Source organism: Myotis daubentonii, chromosome 1 (genome assembly GCF_963259705.1).
Source record: "Myotis daubentonii chromosome 1, mMyoDau2.1, whole genome shotgun sequence".
NCBI classification, from domain to species: domain Eukaryota; kingdom Metazoa; phylum Chordata; class Mammalia; order Chiroptera; family Vespertilionidae; genus Myotis; species Myotis daubentonii.
In genome coordinates, this window is record NC_081840.1 from 182,760,508 (window position 1) to 182,778,397 (window position 17,890).

The 17,890-nt window shown below is 44.3% G+C and overlaps 1 protein-coding gene across 4 annotated transcripts in view; it reads right to left on the reverse strand.

The window, feature by feature from the left end:
• Window positions 1-17,684, reverse strand: part of ANXA3 (annexin A3) — a 51,812-nt gene extending 34,128 nt beyond the window's left edge. Inside the window, exons 1-3 of one of the 4 annotated variants that reach the window (XM_059667662.1) lie at window positions 17,539-17,667; window positions 16,880-16,935; window positions 14,175-14,227 (exon numbers count right to left, since the gene is read on the reverse strand). In XM_059667662.1, the coding sequence (XP_059523645.1) occupies window positions 14,175-14,189 (15 nt within the window). In that variant the 5' untranslated portion in view covers window positions 14,190-14,227; window positions 16,880-16,935; window positions 17,539-17,667. Of the gene's footprint in view, window positions 1-711; window positions 735-8,591; window positions 8,665-14,174; window positions 14,228-16,879; window positions 16,936-17,538 lie in introns of those variants that run through there. The other 3 variants (XM_059667653.1, XM_059667646.1, XM_059667635.1) reach the window with 3 other exon arrangements.
• Window positions 17,685-17,890: the final 206 nt, after the last annotated feature.

Below are 17,890 nucleotides of genomic sequence, written 5' to 3' on the forward strand. Positions count from 1 at the left end.
TTAGGCCTGGGCAGGGGAAGAGCGGGAGATCGCAGGGAGCTGGGAGTCCCCTGCCCAGGCCTGACACCTCTGCCGGAGGCCTCAGGCCTGGTCAAGGGGCCGATCCGGTGATTGGTGATCGGAGGGTGATGAGGGTCAACTCCTCTGGCCGAGGCATCAGGCCTGGGCGGGGGGCGGAGCTGGGGATTGGAGGGATATGGTGGTCCCCTTGCCCAGGCCTGAAGCCTGGGTCAGAGGCGTCAGGCCTGGCTGGGGGGTGGAGATGGGGATTGGAGGGATATGGTGGTCCCCTTGCCCAGGCCTGAAGCCTGGGTCAGAGGCGTCAGGCTTGGGCGGGGGGTGGAGCAAGCGATCAGAGGGAGATGGGGGTGCCCTGCCCAGGCATGATTCCTGGGCCAGAGGCCTCAGGCCTGGGCGTGGGTCAGAGCCAGTGATCGGGGGGAGATGGGGGTTCCCTGTCCAAGCCTGACACCTCTGGTGGAGGCGTCAGGCCTGGGCAAGGGGCCAATCAGGCGATCGGAGGGTGATGGGGGTCTACGCCTCTGGCCGAGGCATCAGGCCTGGGCAAGGGGCAGAGCCTGGGATTGGAGGGTGATGGGGGTCAACACCTGAGGGCTCCCAGTATGTGAGAGGGGGCAGGCTGGGCTGAGGGACACTCACCCCCACACACACCCAGTGCACGAATTTCGTGCACCGGGCCCCTAGTATTACATATGCATTTTCCCATCCACTATTTTAAAAATAACAAACGCAGAATTTGCACACCTTCCTCTCCCTTCAGGAATGGTTCAAGAGAGATGCAGGCAATATAATAGCTTCCACATGGATTATGAGGCCTCTCCTTTTCCCCTCTTGTGTAACAAATTAGAAATATAAATAGTATTAACCATGGAACTCTGAATAATATTTGTTTTAATGTGGCATCAGCATCACAGCAAAGAAAAAGTGGAAATTTCCTACATCCTCTTGGATAATTCAAAGCTTTCCACTGCATCTCACACAGAAGTAATTGAGGTTTGCAGACTTCAATTGTTTTAATTAATATTGACCATTGTCTGGGGAACGCTGCACTAAAGGATCCATAAATGAAAACCCCATTAGGACTGCCTGTTGGTAAGCTTTGTTTAATGGATGTGAAATCATGGCTGATAAATTCTCTTCAGAAAGTTCCACTGACATAGATCTTCAGGAATAGCATGGAAATGAAAACTGCCATGATACCAGTTTTAAACACAAATTAGAACCATGTCAGTAAGCTGGGAAAGGCCATCCTGTAGAAAGAATAAAATACCTTAAAACTGTTTAAGAGATGGTAGAAGAGCCATTAAGACATTGAGAAAAATCCAAGTGAACATGCACTTATATGGTATTTTCTAACTTTCTGAATAAAAACCTATCTTTACAGTAATAATGTTTTCTCCTAAACTGATTTTCCTATCCCGTTAATGAATAATAGTAGCTCTGTTACTCTGTGTTACTATGTCATTATCTAGGCTCTCCTGAAGTGTTTAATATTTAATAAAAAGACATTATCTTGTCACATTAAAGTGATGGAAAAATTAATGTTCTGGCACAGTAAAAATTGATAGTAACTTAATATATTAGATTGAATAATTTGTTTCAATACAATCAAATATCACTTAACCTTACAGTATCCAAAATAAAGAGTTTTGATTCTAAAAAAGTAATTCTAACGAATCAGAAACTAGATGTGAATGTGCCTGATCTAAAGGCACTGTAAGAAGCCAGTCATGTCAACATAATCATGGGAGAATTCTCTTTTTCTGGGGCTTAAGTATATTATGGATTCCCAGAGCCAAATGGCTTCATTTCAATTCTATCCTCCTATGAACTTTGTATTTATCTATGTGCCCACCTTCCATGTGTGGCATTTTAGAAGAACCACCACCATATTGCAGCATTTGGGTGCCTCATGCTCAGCACTGTACAAGGCAATTTATATACATTAACTATAACCGGCATCACAGTCCTGATGAATGCGTAAAAGTGACGCATTTCACATACAAGACACCAGAATTTAAGAAGGTGGAGAATTTGCTCAACTCCACACAACTAGTTAAGCAGCAGCACCTGAATTTGAATGCGGTCATGACCATTACAGCCCATTCCTAGCCTTTCTTGAAACCTGGCCTCTGAATCACGTGGAGTGATTCTTTAAAATGCATCCAACCAGGCCCTGACATAGACACACTGAATCCTATTCCTTAGAAATGAGGTGTTAAGGTAGACATTACACATTCAAGAAGCTCCTCAGGCGATTCCGTGCCATGCAGATAAACACGGTTGTTTCTGAATACAAAAAGACAAAATGGGAGTTCGATTCTAATTATTTCATGAATTATGAAAACTCAGGGTTTCCAGTCTAGCCGTGACCTTTCCACTGCCCTGAACCACCTACGCATCAAAGCATGCTGAAATTCCAATGTGCAAAATTAGAGAAGAGAGAAATTCCCAATCTGTTATGCAACCTGATACTCAGTAAGAATTAAGTGGGAAGGAACCACTCATTTAAGTAAAAGAAAAAAACAAAACAAAAACCCAAACAACACCACACACATACTCCAGACTGAAAAAAAATGCCACAGGCATTCTGAAGTAGAATCTTAGTGATTTCAAACTGCTTCAGTTATTTAAATAGCAGACTTGTTTATCTGATGGACTTGGTTGCCCAGAACATTCAGAAATATTTACATGAATTATGAAAAAAATTTCACAGTAAAAGAACTAGAATCCTTTAAACTAATACATGCTAGGCAGTGAACAAAGTGATTTATGGACAACTTATTTAACTCTTACAATGGTCTTAACAAGGGGATTTTATTATTTCCATTTCAAAATGGAAGACATTCAATCTGCTACTAAGGACAGCCCTCCGAATTTGAACCCATCTCCTTGTGCTCCACACCACATCACGGTGCCTCACAGGAGTCTACAGAGCGGTTCTCAGAGTGTGGTTCCTGGATCAGTAAGTAGCCGGGAACTTAATAGCAATGCAAATTATCAGGCCCACTGCCCCATCCCAGTCTTAGAAATGGACAGTTCTGGCGCTAAGACTCAGGATTTGTGTGTTTTGTTTTTTACAAAGCCCTACAGATGATTCTAATGGATTCTATAGTTTAAAAACCACTGCTCTATTTAGTCTTGGCTACCCAGGAAACCAAAGCAAAAGTGAGCAAACAAGTTCCAGATTTTTTTATGGTGTGGAAGAGTTTGATGATGAGCTCATTGTTTCAGGAATGTTGGCGATTTTGCAGCCAAACAAAACTATTTGCCTTGCCTGCTTCATTGCAGGCTTAATTGCCTGACATTTAAATTACTAACCAATATCTGACTTAGTTTATGTCCACTAATTCTACTACCCAAACAAAGTGTCAGTGCTAGAGTAGGACATTGCATGAAAGCTTGTGAAAGTCTTTCTTTTTTTAAAAAAGAAACCTCATGTTTAATCAGATTTCCATCCACATCCTTTAAACATAGCTGCTTTCCTTTTCTCAAATTTGACCTTCAGATGCCCCAAAAGGAAAAATGAACCTGAAACCAGCTGGAAAAGAAAGTAAAGCAAGCAATGTGTAAATAAAGAGGGAATAACCAGAGCTCTTTACATCAATAAGAACTGCTGCTACCTACTATGAGCCAAGTACTGTGCTTACCATGTGTCCAGCATGAGCTCCATTCAATCCTCACAACAAACTTATAAGGCAGATATAATAACGTCTCTTCACAGAGGAGAATGAAACTGATGCTTAAGTAACTTGCCCAAGTTCACAGCCAGCAAGTGATAGGTCCCTTTAATCTGTGCTGCTAATTACTGGGCTGGGCTGCATCTTATTTGAACCATCTTCTTCATGTCAATATAATTTTCCCTGATCTTCTAAAACTGTCCTTTGGAGGTCAGACAAGAGGCACTGAAGCCATTGATGTGGCCAAGCTGGGCCTGGGGATTTGTCTGTTACAACCCCTAGGAGAGGCCAGTCTGTTCTTGTCTCATGAAAGGCAATTGGACCTGTTTCTTCATGCAAAGTGCACTGGGTTTGCAAGAAGTTGGGCATTAACATTTAGAAGAATGAGTGAAAGAGAAAATCACAAGGTGCCCATTCTGTTGACAAGAAATATGTTTACAGCCAAATGCTCCAGAGCAAGAAGAGCGGTTGCTGCAGGTACGTTTCGAAGGGGAGGCGCAGCCGAGTCACTCCTCTCTTCATAGAGCCTGCACAGGTCATACCCAAAAGCTAAGCTTTAAACCAATGCCTCACGGAAAACTCCAGGACTCAGGAACGCTCGAGGAGCCAGGGAGGAATGATCATTCTCTGCTCAGTGTCAAAACAGTCTGTCACGGAGGTTTATGATGAAAGGAAAAATGGAGTAGACTAAAAGAACAATCACAACTTGGATTCTGATCAGAAAATGCAAGCCTTCTCTTTTGATTTTTCAAGTAAAAGGTGATTTTTAAAACCAAAGAAAGTTATGAGAGGCCCTGAAATGAAACATGGGCACGTGAGGCAGGTGTTATGGGCTGCATTGTGTGCCTCCCCAAAAGATACTGTTGAAGGCCTGACAGTACTCAGAATGTGGGCCTACCTGGATATCAGGTCATTGCTGATGTGATTAGTTAAGAGGAGGTTCTACTGGAGTAGGGTGTGCCCCTAATCTAATATAAGGTGTCCTTAGAAGATAGCCATGTGAAGACAGATAGAGACAGGGAGAATGTGATGTGTTGATGAGGGAATGAAGGCATAGACTGGAGTTGTACCAGGAACACCAAGATTGCCTGCAAACCAGAAGCCAGGAAGAGTCGATGAAGGACTCCCCTACAGGTTTCAGAGGGAGCACGGCCCTACCATCATGATTTCAGACTTTTAGCCTCCAGAACTTGAGACAATACATTAAAACCCATCCCATTTGTGGCACTTTGTTACGAAAGCCCAAGGAAACGAATACAGCAGGTCAGAGGTCAGAGAAAAGGACTGATAATCAGAAGGTCCTGAAGGGCAAAACCAGGGGCGTTATCTTCAAACAGGCTGGCAGGGGCCACAGCTCACAGAGGGCTCCCCATCGCCACCCACTGCAGGCACGCTCTCCTCCCAAAGCAGCAAAGAGAGGCGGGGCCTGGGAATCAGAGACTGGCAGCCTCAGGAATGCCTGAGAGAAGCGAGGCTGACATCACAGCTTCGTTATGTTGGCAATGTGCCTGAGAGGCCTGAGGAGATGTTTGCATTTCACCTTGCACTCACTCAAAGGGGAAAATAGCCACACCTGCCCACTCTCCTTTTCTGATTTCACCAGAGCAGGAGTGTTGGAAGGTTACAACAGAGGCGAGTGCTGGGCTGGAGCAGAGAGATACCTGTGACTGGGTTAGGAAGACAGGGACAAACAAGCAACTGGTGTTGTGTTCTCCATGAAGCCCAGATTATAATAAGAACCCCCAGCCCCTCTGAGGCATGTGTCACTCATGCTTAACCAGCTGGACCTCTGTCTTTCTTTGGCGCCGGGGCCTCTTACTGAGGGTTTTCTACCACCCCAGCTTCCATTTATTGTCCCCTTTGCCTGACCTTTATAAAATCGGTTCTTCTAAAATGAAAAGTCTCTTTCTCTTTTCTTTCCCTCTTATCCTGCTATGGGTTATTTCCACCCCTATCCCTTCTGTCTACGGACGTCTCCCACATTTATATCTCCACTCCAGACTTCTGTTTTGAACACATACCTGAGCAGAAAAAAACACCCCCATCACTCTCATAATCTACTTCTGCTTTTCTCCAGAGTGCTTAAAACGGACTTTATATATTACACATTTACCTCTTTGTTTATTATTTGTCTTCCATAATAAAATCAGGGGCATGCAAGCTCTATGCTTTTTAAATTTTATTTCTCTTTCTCTGCTGTATCCCCAGAGCCTAAAACAGCAGCTGGCACATAGAAGATGTTTAATAGATATCTGTTAAATGAATAAGTGAATAAAAATGCTTTCTTATTCTGGATCTTGCTTTCTTTGATAATTCTCAAACACTATACAGACTTTTCAAAGCAGCACGTGGCATGTCAAACATCTAACAAATGCATCCTCTGCCTTTTCTCAGTCCTGTCACCACTCGCAGGTCAACATGCCCCCAGAACCTATGGGAGGTATTTCATTAAACCAGTGATGGTGAACCTATGACATGCGTGTCAGAGGTGACACGCAAACTCATTTTTTTGGTTGATTTTTCTTTGTTAAATGGCATTTAAATATATAAAATAAATATCAAAAATATAAGTCTTTGTTTTACTATGGTTGCAAATATCAAAAAAATTTCTATATGTGACACGGCACCAGAGTTAAGTTAGGGTTTTTCAAAATGCTGACACGCCAAGCTCAAAAGGTTCACCATCACTGCATTAAACACAGAGAGTTGAAAATGAAAGGAGCAAAGATACGATAAGAGAGGAAGGAGCAGACTTTAAGAATTTTTGTTCTTTTTGTTGTCGGGTGCTCTTTGTGTCCCCACCTGTTGCCGGTGGAAGTGGGCTTCTTGGGGTGCCACAGGGAAAAGAACTTCCCAAAGACCCCAAGGGGGGATGAGGTATCATGGGAAGCTTTATTTCTGTGGAATTAAACCCCAGAGATTTCAAAGTCCCATCTCCCTCTGTCCCGCTATGGGAAAAGTCTCATCTTGTCTTCAGCAGAGCTAGGATCAAAGCCACTGCCCAGAGCCTCCGCGCCACATTTGCACAGTCCAGTCCAGCACCTGGCTGGCTTAGCCGGTGTTCCCAGCTGCAGTCCATTGTGTGTGGGGTCCGCATGGCCATGGGCCATATGGCTATGGAAGGAGCATGGGTGAGTACAGGAAGCAGGAGCAAAATCAGAGGGACAAGAGCAAGAGAATTTCTTTGCCTGGGGATTATGTATTCCCGCATTTTCATGGACTTGCACTGAGGTCCACCTCCTAGCCAAGGATCTTTGTTGCCAGGTTAGACTGACAAGCAAGCACCTTCCCGACATCACCCTGACTCCGCTGCACATGCATCCATTTCTCCCTTTTTTGGACCCTTTTCCCCAGTGATTTGCAGGGAATGGACTGGTGGTTTCCTGGGGAGCGTGAAGGTGCAGCTTCCTGGTGAAGCTACTGTGATGATGATGCTTATGTCTGGCCTCACCTTTGCTCCTTTCCTTTTATTAATATTAACTAGCTAGTTATGATGGTAACATTGTAACTTATTCTTTTAATTCATATGAGACTTCTGTATTACTCTTATTGTTCAGGGCTCTAAAATATTTTTCTAACTCCTTTGCATCTACCAATAAATAACTTTCAAGAGAATCAAATCACACCTTTTCCCCTTCATATTCCTTGCCCTCATTGTAAAACCTTTTCTTTTCCTCTTTGCCTCTGATTTACCAGGCTTCTTCAAAGGCTACTCATTAGATGGCAAATTATACTTCTTCTTATGATTAAACTAGAAGCTGGCTGCATGAATTCCAGACGGCCCACCCCAATAGGGGCCGACTGGGACCAGGCAGCCGGGGGGGGGGGGGGGGGGGAGGCGGGGAGGGGCCAATCAGGGGTGAGGTGGGACAAAAGGAGGGGCCTCGGGGGTTGGCTGGCCACAGTGAACGTCATAGCGACCGGAAGCTCCAGCATTCCGGTTGCTGGCTTTATATATATATATAGATATGAAAGACAGACCCTCCCTCCTTGGTGGTTGAGCTTGGTTCAGAGAGTGGCAAAGAACAGTTCTTTAACGTTAATTCCATTCATTTCCAGGAAGCCTCTCTCCTCTCACTGAGCTTACATGGGACTCTCTCCAGGCTTTGTCCTGAAACAAAGCTCTCATGTTTTGATTCGAAATCCAGGTCTAACCTGTTTTTCATTAACTTCCTGCAGAGAGCCATTTGTGTAACTGTCTGAGTGCCAATATTTATCTAAAGAAGCTTCAGGGAACAGGGTTTAAAACACACCAGACAGGAAGTCACGATTTTGTTGAAGAATACTTCATGAGTATATACCAGCGATTTTCAACCTTTTTTATTTCATGTCACACATAAACTAATTACTAAAATTCTGCAGCATACCAAAAAAAATAATATGATCTGACAAAAATATAGGTATACATTTGTTTTATTCACGCAAGACGGCAATTGTGTTGGCTGTTGTCATTTTTTTATGTGACATTTTTTATGTGAAAGAGGTCAGTGCCCTAGACTAAGTGGTCAGGCACTGCATGTTTTAAAAATTCTTGCCGCACACCAGAAAATCGCTGGTACACACTGCTCTGCTTGAGATGCAAAAAGTCTATTTCAATTAAAACAGAAAGTCAGATGTTCCAGCCCTGAGATGTGGAGACAGGAAGGAGGCCAGAGGAGAAATGGAGTGAGTCCACATGGATGTCACACATGTGTTCTACCCACACGTATTAAATCTGCATGGTCAGGAAGAGCAAATACACCAGGAAATTAAGGTCTAAAGGGATGTCCCTACCAAAGCAAGAAATGTGAAACTGGACAAGGCTCTCACAGGCTCCTTGTACCCAGGACCAACAGCAGCCAAATGCCCAGGGCTGGTGTCATCCATGGGACAAAGTTTGAAAGGCATTACCTTCCCACAATCCTCTCTCATATGAGGGCATTGCTTCTGTCCTGGGAGCCATACCACTGGTGTCATTCCTCTGGGTTACACAGCAGCTATGGGAACTTGTGTCAGGTGTCAAACGGTACCGATCTTATTCCCAGGAAAGAAAGGGTTGGGTGGGGAGGGAAGCTGTGCTCTCTAATGCCCACCATGAATACATTATCCTGGGTCAGCTTTTCCTTCTGCTTCAGATACACCTTCCTCAACTTTTCCACCATCAGGAATCCCTTTTGTTATTTCTTCTCCATGGACCCCATGCTTTGAATGATTCTGCCTGCCGCTCTGTCTGCAGTTATTACAAAACATTAACTCCTTTTCCTGTTACTATAAAAGATATAACTTTCAGTCAGAGCTTCTGATCAGCATAAGATAACCAGTGCCCATGTTGATATACTTTTAGTAAAAAGCATAAAGAAATATGTTTTGGAAACTGTAGACCCTGATGTGTGTTATATACATGCGGTATAATGAAGAACACATCTAGTCTTTGTCCTGGGTTCCAGGTACAGAGGTTCAAAAACCCCTGGAGATTCCTGAGTGATAAAAGTATCTTTATTATGCTAATAAGGTGGCTCATTGTGGGCCCCTAAATAGCTTTAGCATCCAGGCTGGCCACTAAAAACACCAGTCAAGGCTTAATTAGAGGGCTGGCACTTGGATATTGAGTTCAATCACACTTGTCGTGAAACCCCGGTGAAAACCCTGGACACTGAGGCCTGCAGGAGCTTCCTAGCTGTGAGCACACTGATGTGCAGGAGGGTTCACACCGGGACTCCACGGGGAGGGTGCGCAGAGCTCGCATCCAGGACCCTTCCAGGCCTTACCCTGTGTGAAGCCTTTGTAATAAAACTGTAACTGTGAGGATAGCACTTTCAGTGAGCTCTGTAAGTTGTTCTAGTGAATTACCCCACCTGAGGGGGTCTTGGAGATCCCCAAATTTATAGCTAATTGGTCAGAAATGCAGGTGGCTCTAAGACTTGTAGCTGATGTCTGAAGTGAGGGTTGAGCCTTTAAACCTGTGGAGGCTGACAGTGATCCTGGAAATGTGAGAATCGTGCTGCAGCACACCCACCTGCAGCGGGAACGGGGCATTGTATGTCTTAGCTATACAACACCAGCAGGGAACTGAACTATGGACTATGGGTGATAATGATGTGTCAAGGTAGGTTTATCAATTCTAAGAAATGTACCACTCTGGTGGGCAATATTGATATTGGGGGAGGCTGTGCATGTGTGGGGCTGGGGAGATATGGAAAATCTCTGTACTTTCCTCTCAATTTTGTTGCGAACTTAAAATTGCTCTAAAAAAAGAAGTCTTAAATATATATATTTATATATATATATATGAAAATATTGAAAACAGGAGTGGTCAGAAAGATTCTCCTGGGGAAAATCCATCTGTTTCAGGTAGCTCAGAGAAAGCATTCCAATGGGGAGGGAGGAATACTGTTGATTTGGAAAAAATTCAGGTCCAGGAAACAGGCAGACTCTCCTTTCCTAATACAGTTGCAAGGATATTAATTAGCAAGGGTTACGTTTTTAGAAAAAAACTAATATATTGAAATGGTAATGATTATAATATTTACTGAGTGCTCACCACATGCCAGGCACTGTTAATACATTTTCCATAACTGATTTAATGCTTACAAACACCAGATAATGTGGGTACTATTACTACACTCATTTACAGATGAGGAGACTGACAGTGAGAGACTAGGTATTTTGCTCAACTTTCTATTCAAGAGTCTGCCTTTTAACCAATTAGACAGTTATGAAAAGGAGAACTGGGACTGCAGCTTTACTGTCTTCATCCTGCTCTCAGAGCTCATTACACCAGGTACTTGCTGCTTTAATTGTTTAACTACCCTTTAGATGTGCTCTTTCAAAACGAAGTGGGTAGGCATCATATTTATGGGAAGTTATTTTTGTGTGAAACTGCTTTTATCCCTTGGGCCTAGAGCCTCCGTGTTCTCCGTCCTCATTTTGCAAATTAGAGTCTGAAATGGGGAAGGAAGAATCTATCACAAGTTAGGATGTTATAAAGGTTCATGATGATTACAATGATTATGAGTTAATTTAGAAGTATTTTAGTTCCATAATAAAAATACTAATGTGAGGGTTCAAACAAAGAGTAATTACATTCATTATTCTGCAAAAGTAAGTTAGGAATTGACCAAGGAGGAAGGAGCTCAGACTATTTGCATGAGAAAGCCGGCATTGTAGAAGGTGCACGTAAAAAAAAAAAAAATACCACTACGTCTCTTAATAAAAAAGTCATGTTCCATGACAGTTTGATTGTGGGTTGCCTGAGTGCTTGCTATGAACCTAAAGGCAATATATATATGACAAGGGACCAAGGGACAAGGCATCAAAGAGTATAAACTACTAAGCCATCAAGTCCTCTCATCAGAGTTAAGTAGTAGAACACAAGCCTGAACAGAGTGTGTGACCATTTCCAAACAGGAAACTACTGCAGCATAGACTGTTTACTCATCGGAAACAATGGGAGGTTGCAACACCCCTAGCGGGAATATCCAGGCCTAGCAAACCAACCATTCCTTCCTCTTCAACCGTAAAGACTGAAATTGCACCTGAAGTCTTCTCTCTTGATCAGATTATGCCAGTGAGCTCACCATACCCTGGTAGCCCAAACCCTTCTACAGTCTGTAGAAACACACTGACTGGATTGCTCATTTGTGTTTGTGTGTTTATGTGCTTTTGTGTATAAGAGGGAACATGAGAACAGATGTAACTTAGTGATAAGAGTATGTACACAAATCAGAAGATTGTGTTTTTATTGTAGTAAAAACAACATAAAATTGACCACATTAACCCTTTTGAAGTGCACAGTTCGGTAGAGGTGAAACTGTTCAGTGTGTGGAACCAGAAACTCTACCCATAAGACAATGACTCCTCTTTTTTCCCTCCCAACCCCTAGCAATTCTATCCTATCTCCACACATTTGACTACTTTGATACCTTATATAAATGGAACCATATAGAATTTTATCCTTTTATTACTGGCCTATTTCACTTAGGATAATGTCCTCAGGTTCATCTGTGTTGTAGCATGTGTCAGAATTTCCCTCCTTTTTGAAACTGAATAATATTTCATTGTATATATAGACCAAATTTTGTTTGTCCATTTGTCTGTCCACGGACATTTGGGTTGCTTCCACCTTTGGCTCTTGTGAATAATGCTGCTATGAACATGGGAGTGCAGGTATCTCTTTGAGACCCTGCTTTTAGTTCTTTTGGCTATTTATCCAGAAATGGAACTTCTGGATCATATGGTCGTTCTATTCTTAATTTTTTTAAGGAACAGCCATACTGTTTCCACAGTAGTTCTGAGTTGTTTTTAATTAGTCCTCGGAGATCTCACTCATAGATGGGAGTTCTCTGATTTGAGAAGAGGAAGGCGACAGGAGAGAAAGGAAGGAGCAGCAGGAGCCAGGGCCTCCTTCTGCACTGAAGGGGCTCCTCTCTCCTCACCCAGAGCTTCCCTTTGTGGTCTGCTCTGTCCTTTCCTTCCTGTTGCCCAAAGAGGAATGTGATCACTCCCTGAGGCTACCACACTCCTAGCCCTGGTGGTAGGCAGAATAATAGCTCCCTTCTACAATGTCCACCTCTTAATCCCTGGGCCCTGTGAATGTGCTATGTTGCACAAGGGACTTTGTCAATGTGATGAAGGTTCCAGACCTCAACATCAGGAAATTATTTTGGATTATCTGGGTGGGCCCAATTAGTCACCTGAGCTTTAAAAGCAGAGAACTGCCTCTAGCTGGAGGGAGAAAGGGAAGGTAGAAGAGACATGCCCCAGAGGGAAGACCAACAGATTGCATGCAGGAGGACTGATGCACAGTTGCTGTTCTGAGCTGCAGCGGCCACATACAAGGCCTGGCAGAAGCCGCTAGGGTGGTGGTTCTCAACCTGTGGGTCGCGACCCCTTTGGGGGTCGAACGACCCTTTCACAGGGGTTGCCTAAATACATCCTGCATATCAGATATTTACATTACGATTCATAACAGTAGCAAAATTACAGTTATGAAGTAGCAACGAAAATAATTTTATGGTTGGGGGTCACCACAACATGAGGAACTGTATTAAAGGGTCGCGGCATTAGGAAGGTTGAGAACCACTGCTCTAGGGGATAGGACAGCCCCTGATGACAGCCAGCAAGAAAACAAGGGACCTCAACTGCAAGGAACTAAATGTGGCCAACAACCTAAATGAGTTCAGAGGTGGATTCTTCCCAAAGTCTTCAGAAGGAAACACAGCCCTGCCAACTGCTTCGTTTTAGTGCCACGAGACCCAGTTTGGGCTCTAACATATAGAACTGGGATGTCATGAATGGCTGTTGCAACAGGAGATTAATGTACCCTCTCTCACGCTCGCCTGGGTCTCTCCAGCTGTTCAAAAATGTCCCAAGACTTTGACAGTGTCAGCCAGAGAGTCTGACCAACTAACTCCACATCTGTTTACTAATGGACAAGGGCTAGAGGGAGATTTTTTAAAAAAAATTTTTTTTTTAAATACCAGTGTTTTTGAGAAATGGTTTTTTTTTAAAATCTGATTCTACTAGATATCCATAATAGTAGCAGGGATTTCATACCTGGAAAGAGGGGAGGTCAGCCTCTTGGCCAGTGATACGGAAGTAATATTGGGAGTCATATAACAGCATCCCTTCCCCTGACACTGCTCATGTAAGGGCTGGTCACCTCTCCATACAAGCTATTCTTTAAGCCTCCTCTGCCCCTTACTTATAAAATATAATGTATGTTCCTTGTTGAAAAACAATGAAAGCAATCTGGGACTGCTGGCTCCTAATCGCTTGCCTGCCTGATCGCCCCTAACCGCCTCTGCCTGCTGACCTGATGCCCCTAACTGCTCCCCTGCCTGATCGCCCCTAACTGCCCTCCCCTGCCAGCCTGATCGCCCCTAACCGCCTCTGCCTGCTGACCTGATGCCCCTAACTGCTCCCCTGCCTGATCGCCCCTAACTGCCCTCCCCTGCCAGCCTGATCGCCCCTAACCGCCTCTGCCTCGGCCCCTGCCATGGTGGCTTTGTCCGGAAGGATGTCTGGAAGATGACTGGTCTAATTAGCATATTACCCTTTTATTAGTATAGGTTTTATTCATAGCCCATCTCTTTCATTTCAGTACTTTTATCCATCTGAAATTTATTTCAATGTAAGAAATGAGACGAAATACAGATTTTCTTTTTTCCTAAATGGCTAGAAGTTTTCCTAGCATAATTTATTGAATAAGCCATCTTTCCTCTGCTATGAAATATCATCTTTATCATATAATAAGTTCCCAAATCATATACTAAATAAAATCTCTGTTATTGACCTCTCTGCTTTAGTGTCATCATAAATTATTTTAACTACATACCTGTACAATATGTTATTATTATTTTGGGACATCCACGAGCTTTTTGGGCATGTTAATTTTTTTCTGATGAACTTTTTAACAACTTTCAAAATATTTTCCTTTGTATTTTGATTGGACTCAGGTAAGTTATTGTGTTAGGAAGATTTGATTTTACTTACCCAGAGAGATGCCATGCTATCCCACTTTTGCCTTGAGTTCAGATCACACTAACCTATTAAAAGAAAAAATAATTACTAAATGGAATAAGCCAAGGATTCCAAACACAGTAAATTCACCAACTCTTAATCTTTAATCCAGAAAACAGAACCCATGTTCAAAGAGAAACCCCTTCAAGAAGAGTATGTGTCTTTAACATCAAGTAACCCATTAACTAAACAAACATTTACTCAGTGCCTACTTTCTACGAGAGGTGGAGCTAGACCAGTAAAAGGCTCAAAAAGAGAGAAAAGAAAAATCTGACTTGAGAGGTTTACACATATGTTTCCTTGAAAGCCAACTTTTGACTTATTTAAAATCCAGCAGAACTACTTCGATTGCTGACTTCTTTTAATCAAAACAGACTTCCATCTAGGGAAAACAAAAACACAAGAAATTGTACCCCATCAACATAAATTTTAGTTGGCTTCCATTTGATTCCTTGTGTTTGATTGTGAAATGTGCATTTACACTTCACAAGGCTCCCAGCCTACAGTTATAAACAGACCTGCCTGCGCCTTGGGGGGCAGTCCAGTCCTTGGGCGGATGCAGGGGTGAAAAGGGCAGCTCTTTCGTGGAGCCGCAATTGGGAACCCATATATCACCATTATTCAAACATGCTGGCCTATCTCCAAGGGTTGACTTAGAAATGCAAGTTGCTCCCACCCATCCTTGGAACAAAACACTCTAAAAATACCATGATCGCCTCAGAACAAAGTTTGACAGGAAATTACACCATTAGTCCCTGCAAATATTTAGCCCTGATTTTTCCAGGCCCTCTCTCCGTAGCAGAGGGTGGTCGGCTCTCTAGTTACAGAGTCTAACACCATGTATAATAATAAAAGCGTAATATGCTAATTACACCAGGCATCCTTCCGGACAACCTTCCAGACAAAGCCAGGGCTGCGAGGGAAGCCCGGGTCCCGGGTGCCAGAGGAAAGCTGGTGCCGGCAACTGGGGAAAGAAAGGCCTACTCTTGCAAGAATTTTGTGCATCGGGCCTCTAGTATATATATATATATTCCTCTATCTATATAGTGGATACAAAGTATCACTAGTTTTGGTTTCACCTCTTAAAGCTAGACACAATTCATTTGACCCTCAGTTTCCTCATCTATAAAAAGGGGAGAGGAGGGCTGTAGCTGGCATTGAATAAAGTAACATGTATCATCATATCAGCTAGCTTTTTGAGTCCTTACTATGCTCCAGGTAATATAAAAAACACTAAAAGGTTGATTTTGTAAAGTTAGACATTTTTTCATGTTTGCTCCCTGGGGCATACAAGGCAATATAAAAAATACCCATTGACTGAATGAATGATTTAATATAAGCCTCACAATACTCTAGGGCACTAAGTATCATTAGTAACATCTCCACTATGCATATGAAGAAGGTGGGGCACAGAGAAGTAAAATAACAGTCCAGTCACACCGCTAATAAGTAGGTATTAGGGGCAGAAATTGGGGACCAGCCACAATTACAAGAAATATTAGTCATACTCTGTTAACCGTGATGGTTCTGTTCAGATTAGAGAAAGTACATTCTAACCTGGCTGACAGCTGTACGCCTGGGACCTGGGAGCTAACATCGGATGCAGTCCATCCTCCTGTCCCGAGAACTGCCTATCATAATGGAAAGACTTACAACCTCCTGGCTGAACCAATCTAGTCCCAGAGGCGCCCGCCTTTTGCAACCCCCAGCCCCTATTGCCTGTAATCTGGTCCCAGGGCATCCGGAGGCACCCACCCTCTGCGACCCACCAAGCACGCATGACTTATAACCTGTAATGATTTTACCATGCCTACTTTCCATGTCTGTAATTCTTACTTTCTCATGTAATCTTTGTCCTTCTACCCAACACAAGCAGCTGGCTTATGGGGAGAGGCAGAGCAGATTTTTGTGGATGACCTGCTGCTCTCCCACACTGCTGGCAGTATTGGAACAGATGCTCATGTATGATTCAACCGTCTCCAATTAAGTGGCTCAAGTAGTGACAGGCAGCCCAGACCCCTTGGTTGTCTGGTCACATAGGGACTGAATTTAGGCAGCCATTCTCCAAAGATATGACCTTAACCACATGCTTCTGCCTTATCCAAGTGGCTGTTCCGTACATGGTCAACGCTGATACTCAATATATGTTGATCCAGTATCATTTCTAACATATTACTAAGGAATACTGATTTACATTTTAAGAAGAAAGAGTTACTCCACAGTGGAGGTCAAAAGGCCTAACAACAGAACTTTAAACAGCCTCTTCTGAAAGGATTAGAGCAGTGAAATCATTTCCTTTTACTTCCTCCTGCATCCCTGTTTCTAAACAGATTTCCCTGCACAGCCTCATGGCTCTGGGAACAAGATTCTGGTTTCCTTTACATCTTTAAGTTCCCTTTCTTGTCAGTTTGAAGTTCTCTGCCTTCCTGAAAGCTGGTGGTGAAATCTTTATGAAAGAACGATTTAGTAAGTTACATTTTTTTATGATGTTGATTTTTAAAAGTTGTAAATGAGGGCAAAGTCTAGCTGTCTGTGATCAGAAATCCTTGGAAAGAATTTAGCTTTGGTGGTGCAACTTCTTATCAGCAGCCAGAGGGGCCTCCAGCCACCCAGAGCCTCTCAGCCACAATTTTCTACATAGGTGTGGTCATTGGCAATCAGGTGCCCATATCCCCCACCTGCTGCCTTCGATGCCAAATGCCAGGAGAATGATTCACATCCAGGGAATGGAATTCTGTTGCAATAAAAGAAAATGATGAGCCGGTTTAAGAAAAAGCAAACTTCCCGGACTCCCAACGCCCAATATCTAAACACACCTTTCTACCTCCTAAAAAGAATAAGTAAAACAAAATAAATTGCGCATGTGAAGAGGACAGCATGCTCACAAGGATGGGTGTGGTTCCGAGTACTCAGTACAGAGCCTGGAGCCAGCCTCTCCCTTCCCCAGGCATCCGGACCCAGAGGACCCTTCTGGCTCTTCGTCTCCAAGACCTTTAGGTCTGGGAAGTTTGAAATGATCAACCGGCCCCCTACTCTGTTAGCTGTGATGGAAAGTGAAGGGTGCAGGGCCTGGGACTGCGGGGTGTCAGCTAGCACCCGGGGTGGCCATAGCTGGGTGGCCCTCCCAGAGCGCGGCACGTTTGCTCCCCTGGGCTAGTGTCCTCGATTCTGAAATGTGGGATCTAGACTCTGTGCGCGCCGAGGCGCCGCGGATCCTGCACCTGCGCTGCCGGGTTGGTTGGCGGCGAAGGCGCCAAGATAGCTCCGCCCGGGACCGCACGGCGCTCGCGGGGAGGCGGGCGAGGCGCGTGGCTGCGCGCGGGGAGGCTGGACTCACCGGGAAGCGGCCCGGGCGCGGAGAACGGCGAGCCAGGTGTGCGTCCCGCGCTGCTGCTCCGAAGCTGGTTCCCCGCGGGCCAGCGGAGGCGCCCGCTGCACCGACCGCACCCCTTCCTCCGCCCCGCCTCCGGCCCGGACTCCACCTGCTCGCCGCCCGCCGGGAGGGAGGCCGCGCCCCTCGCCCTGAACGCTCCGCCCTCTGGCCGGGCCTCGGGGTCGCTAAACTTTCCCTCCCCGCCGTCCTCACATTGAAACCCATTTCCTCGGTTTTCACCTCCTCTCTGGCATTAAGTTCTGGTTCAGATTGGTTGCAGCGCTGATTTTGTCCTAGGCACTGCGGACGCAGACAC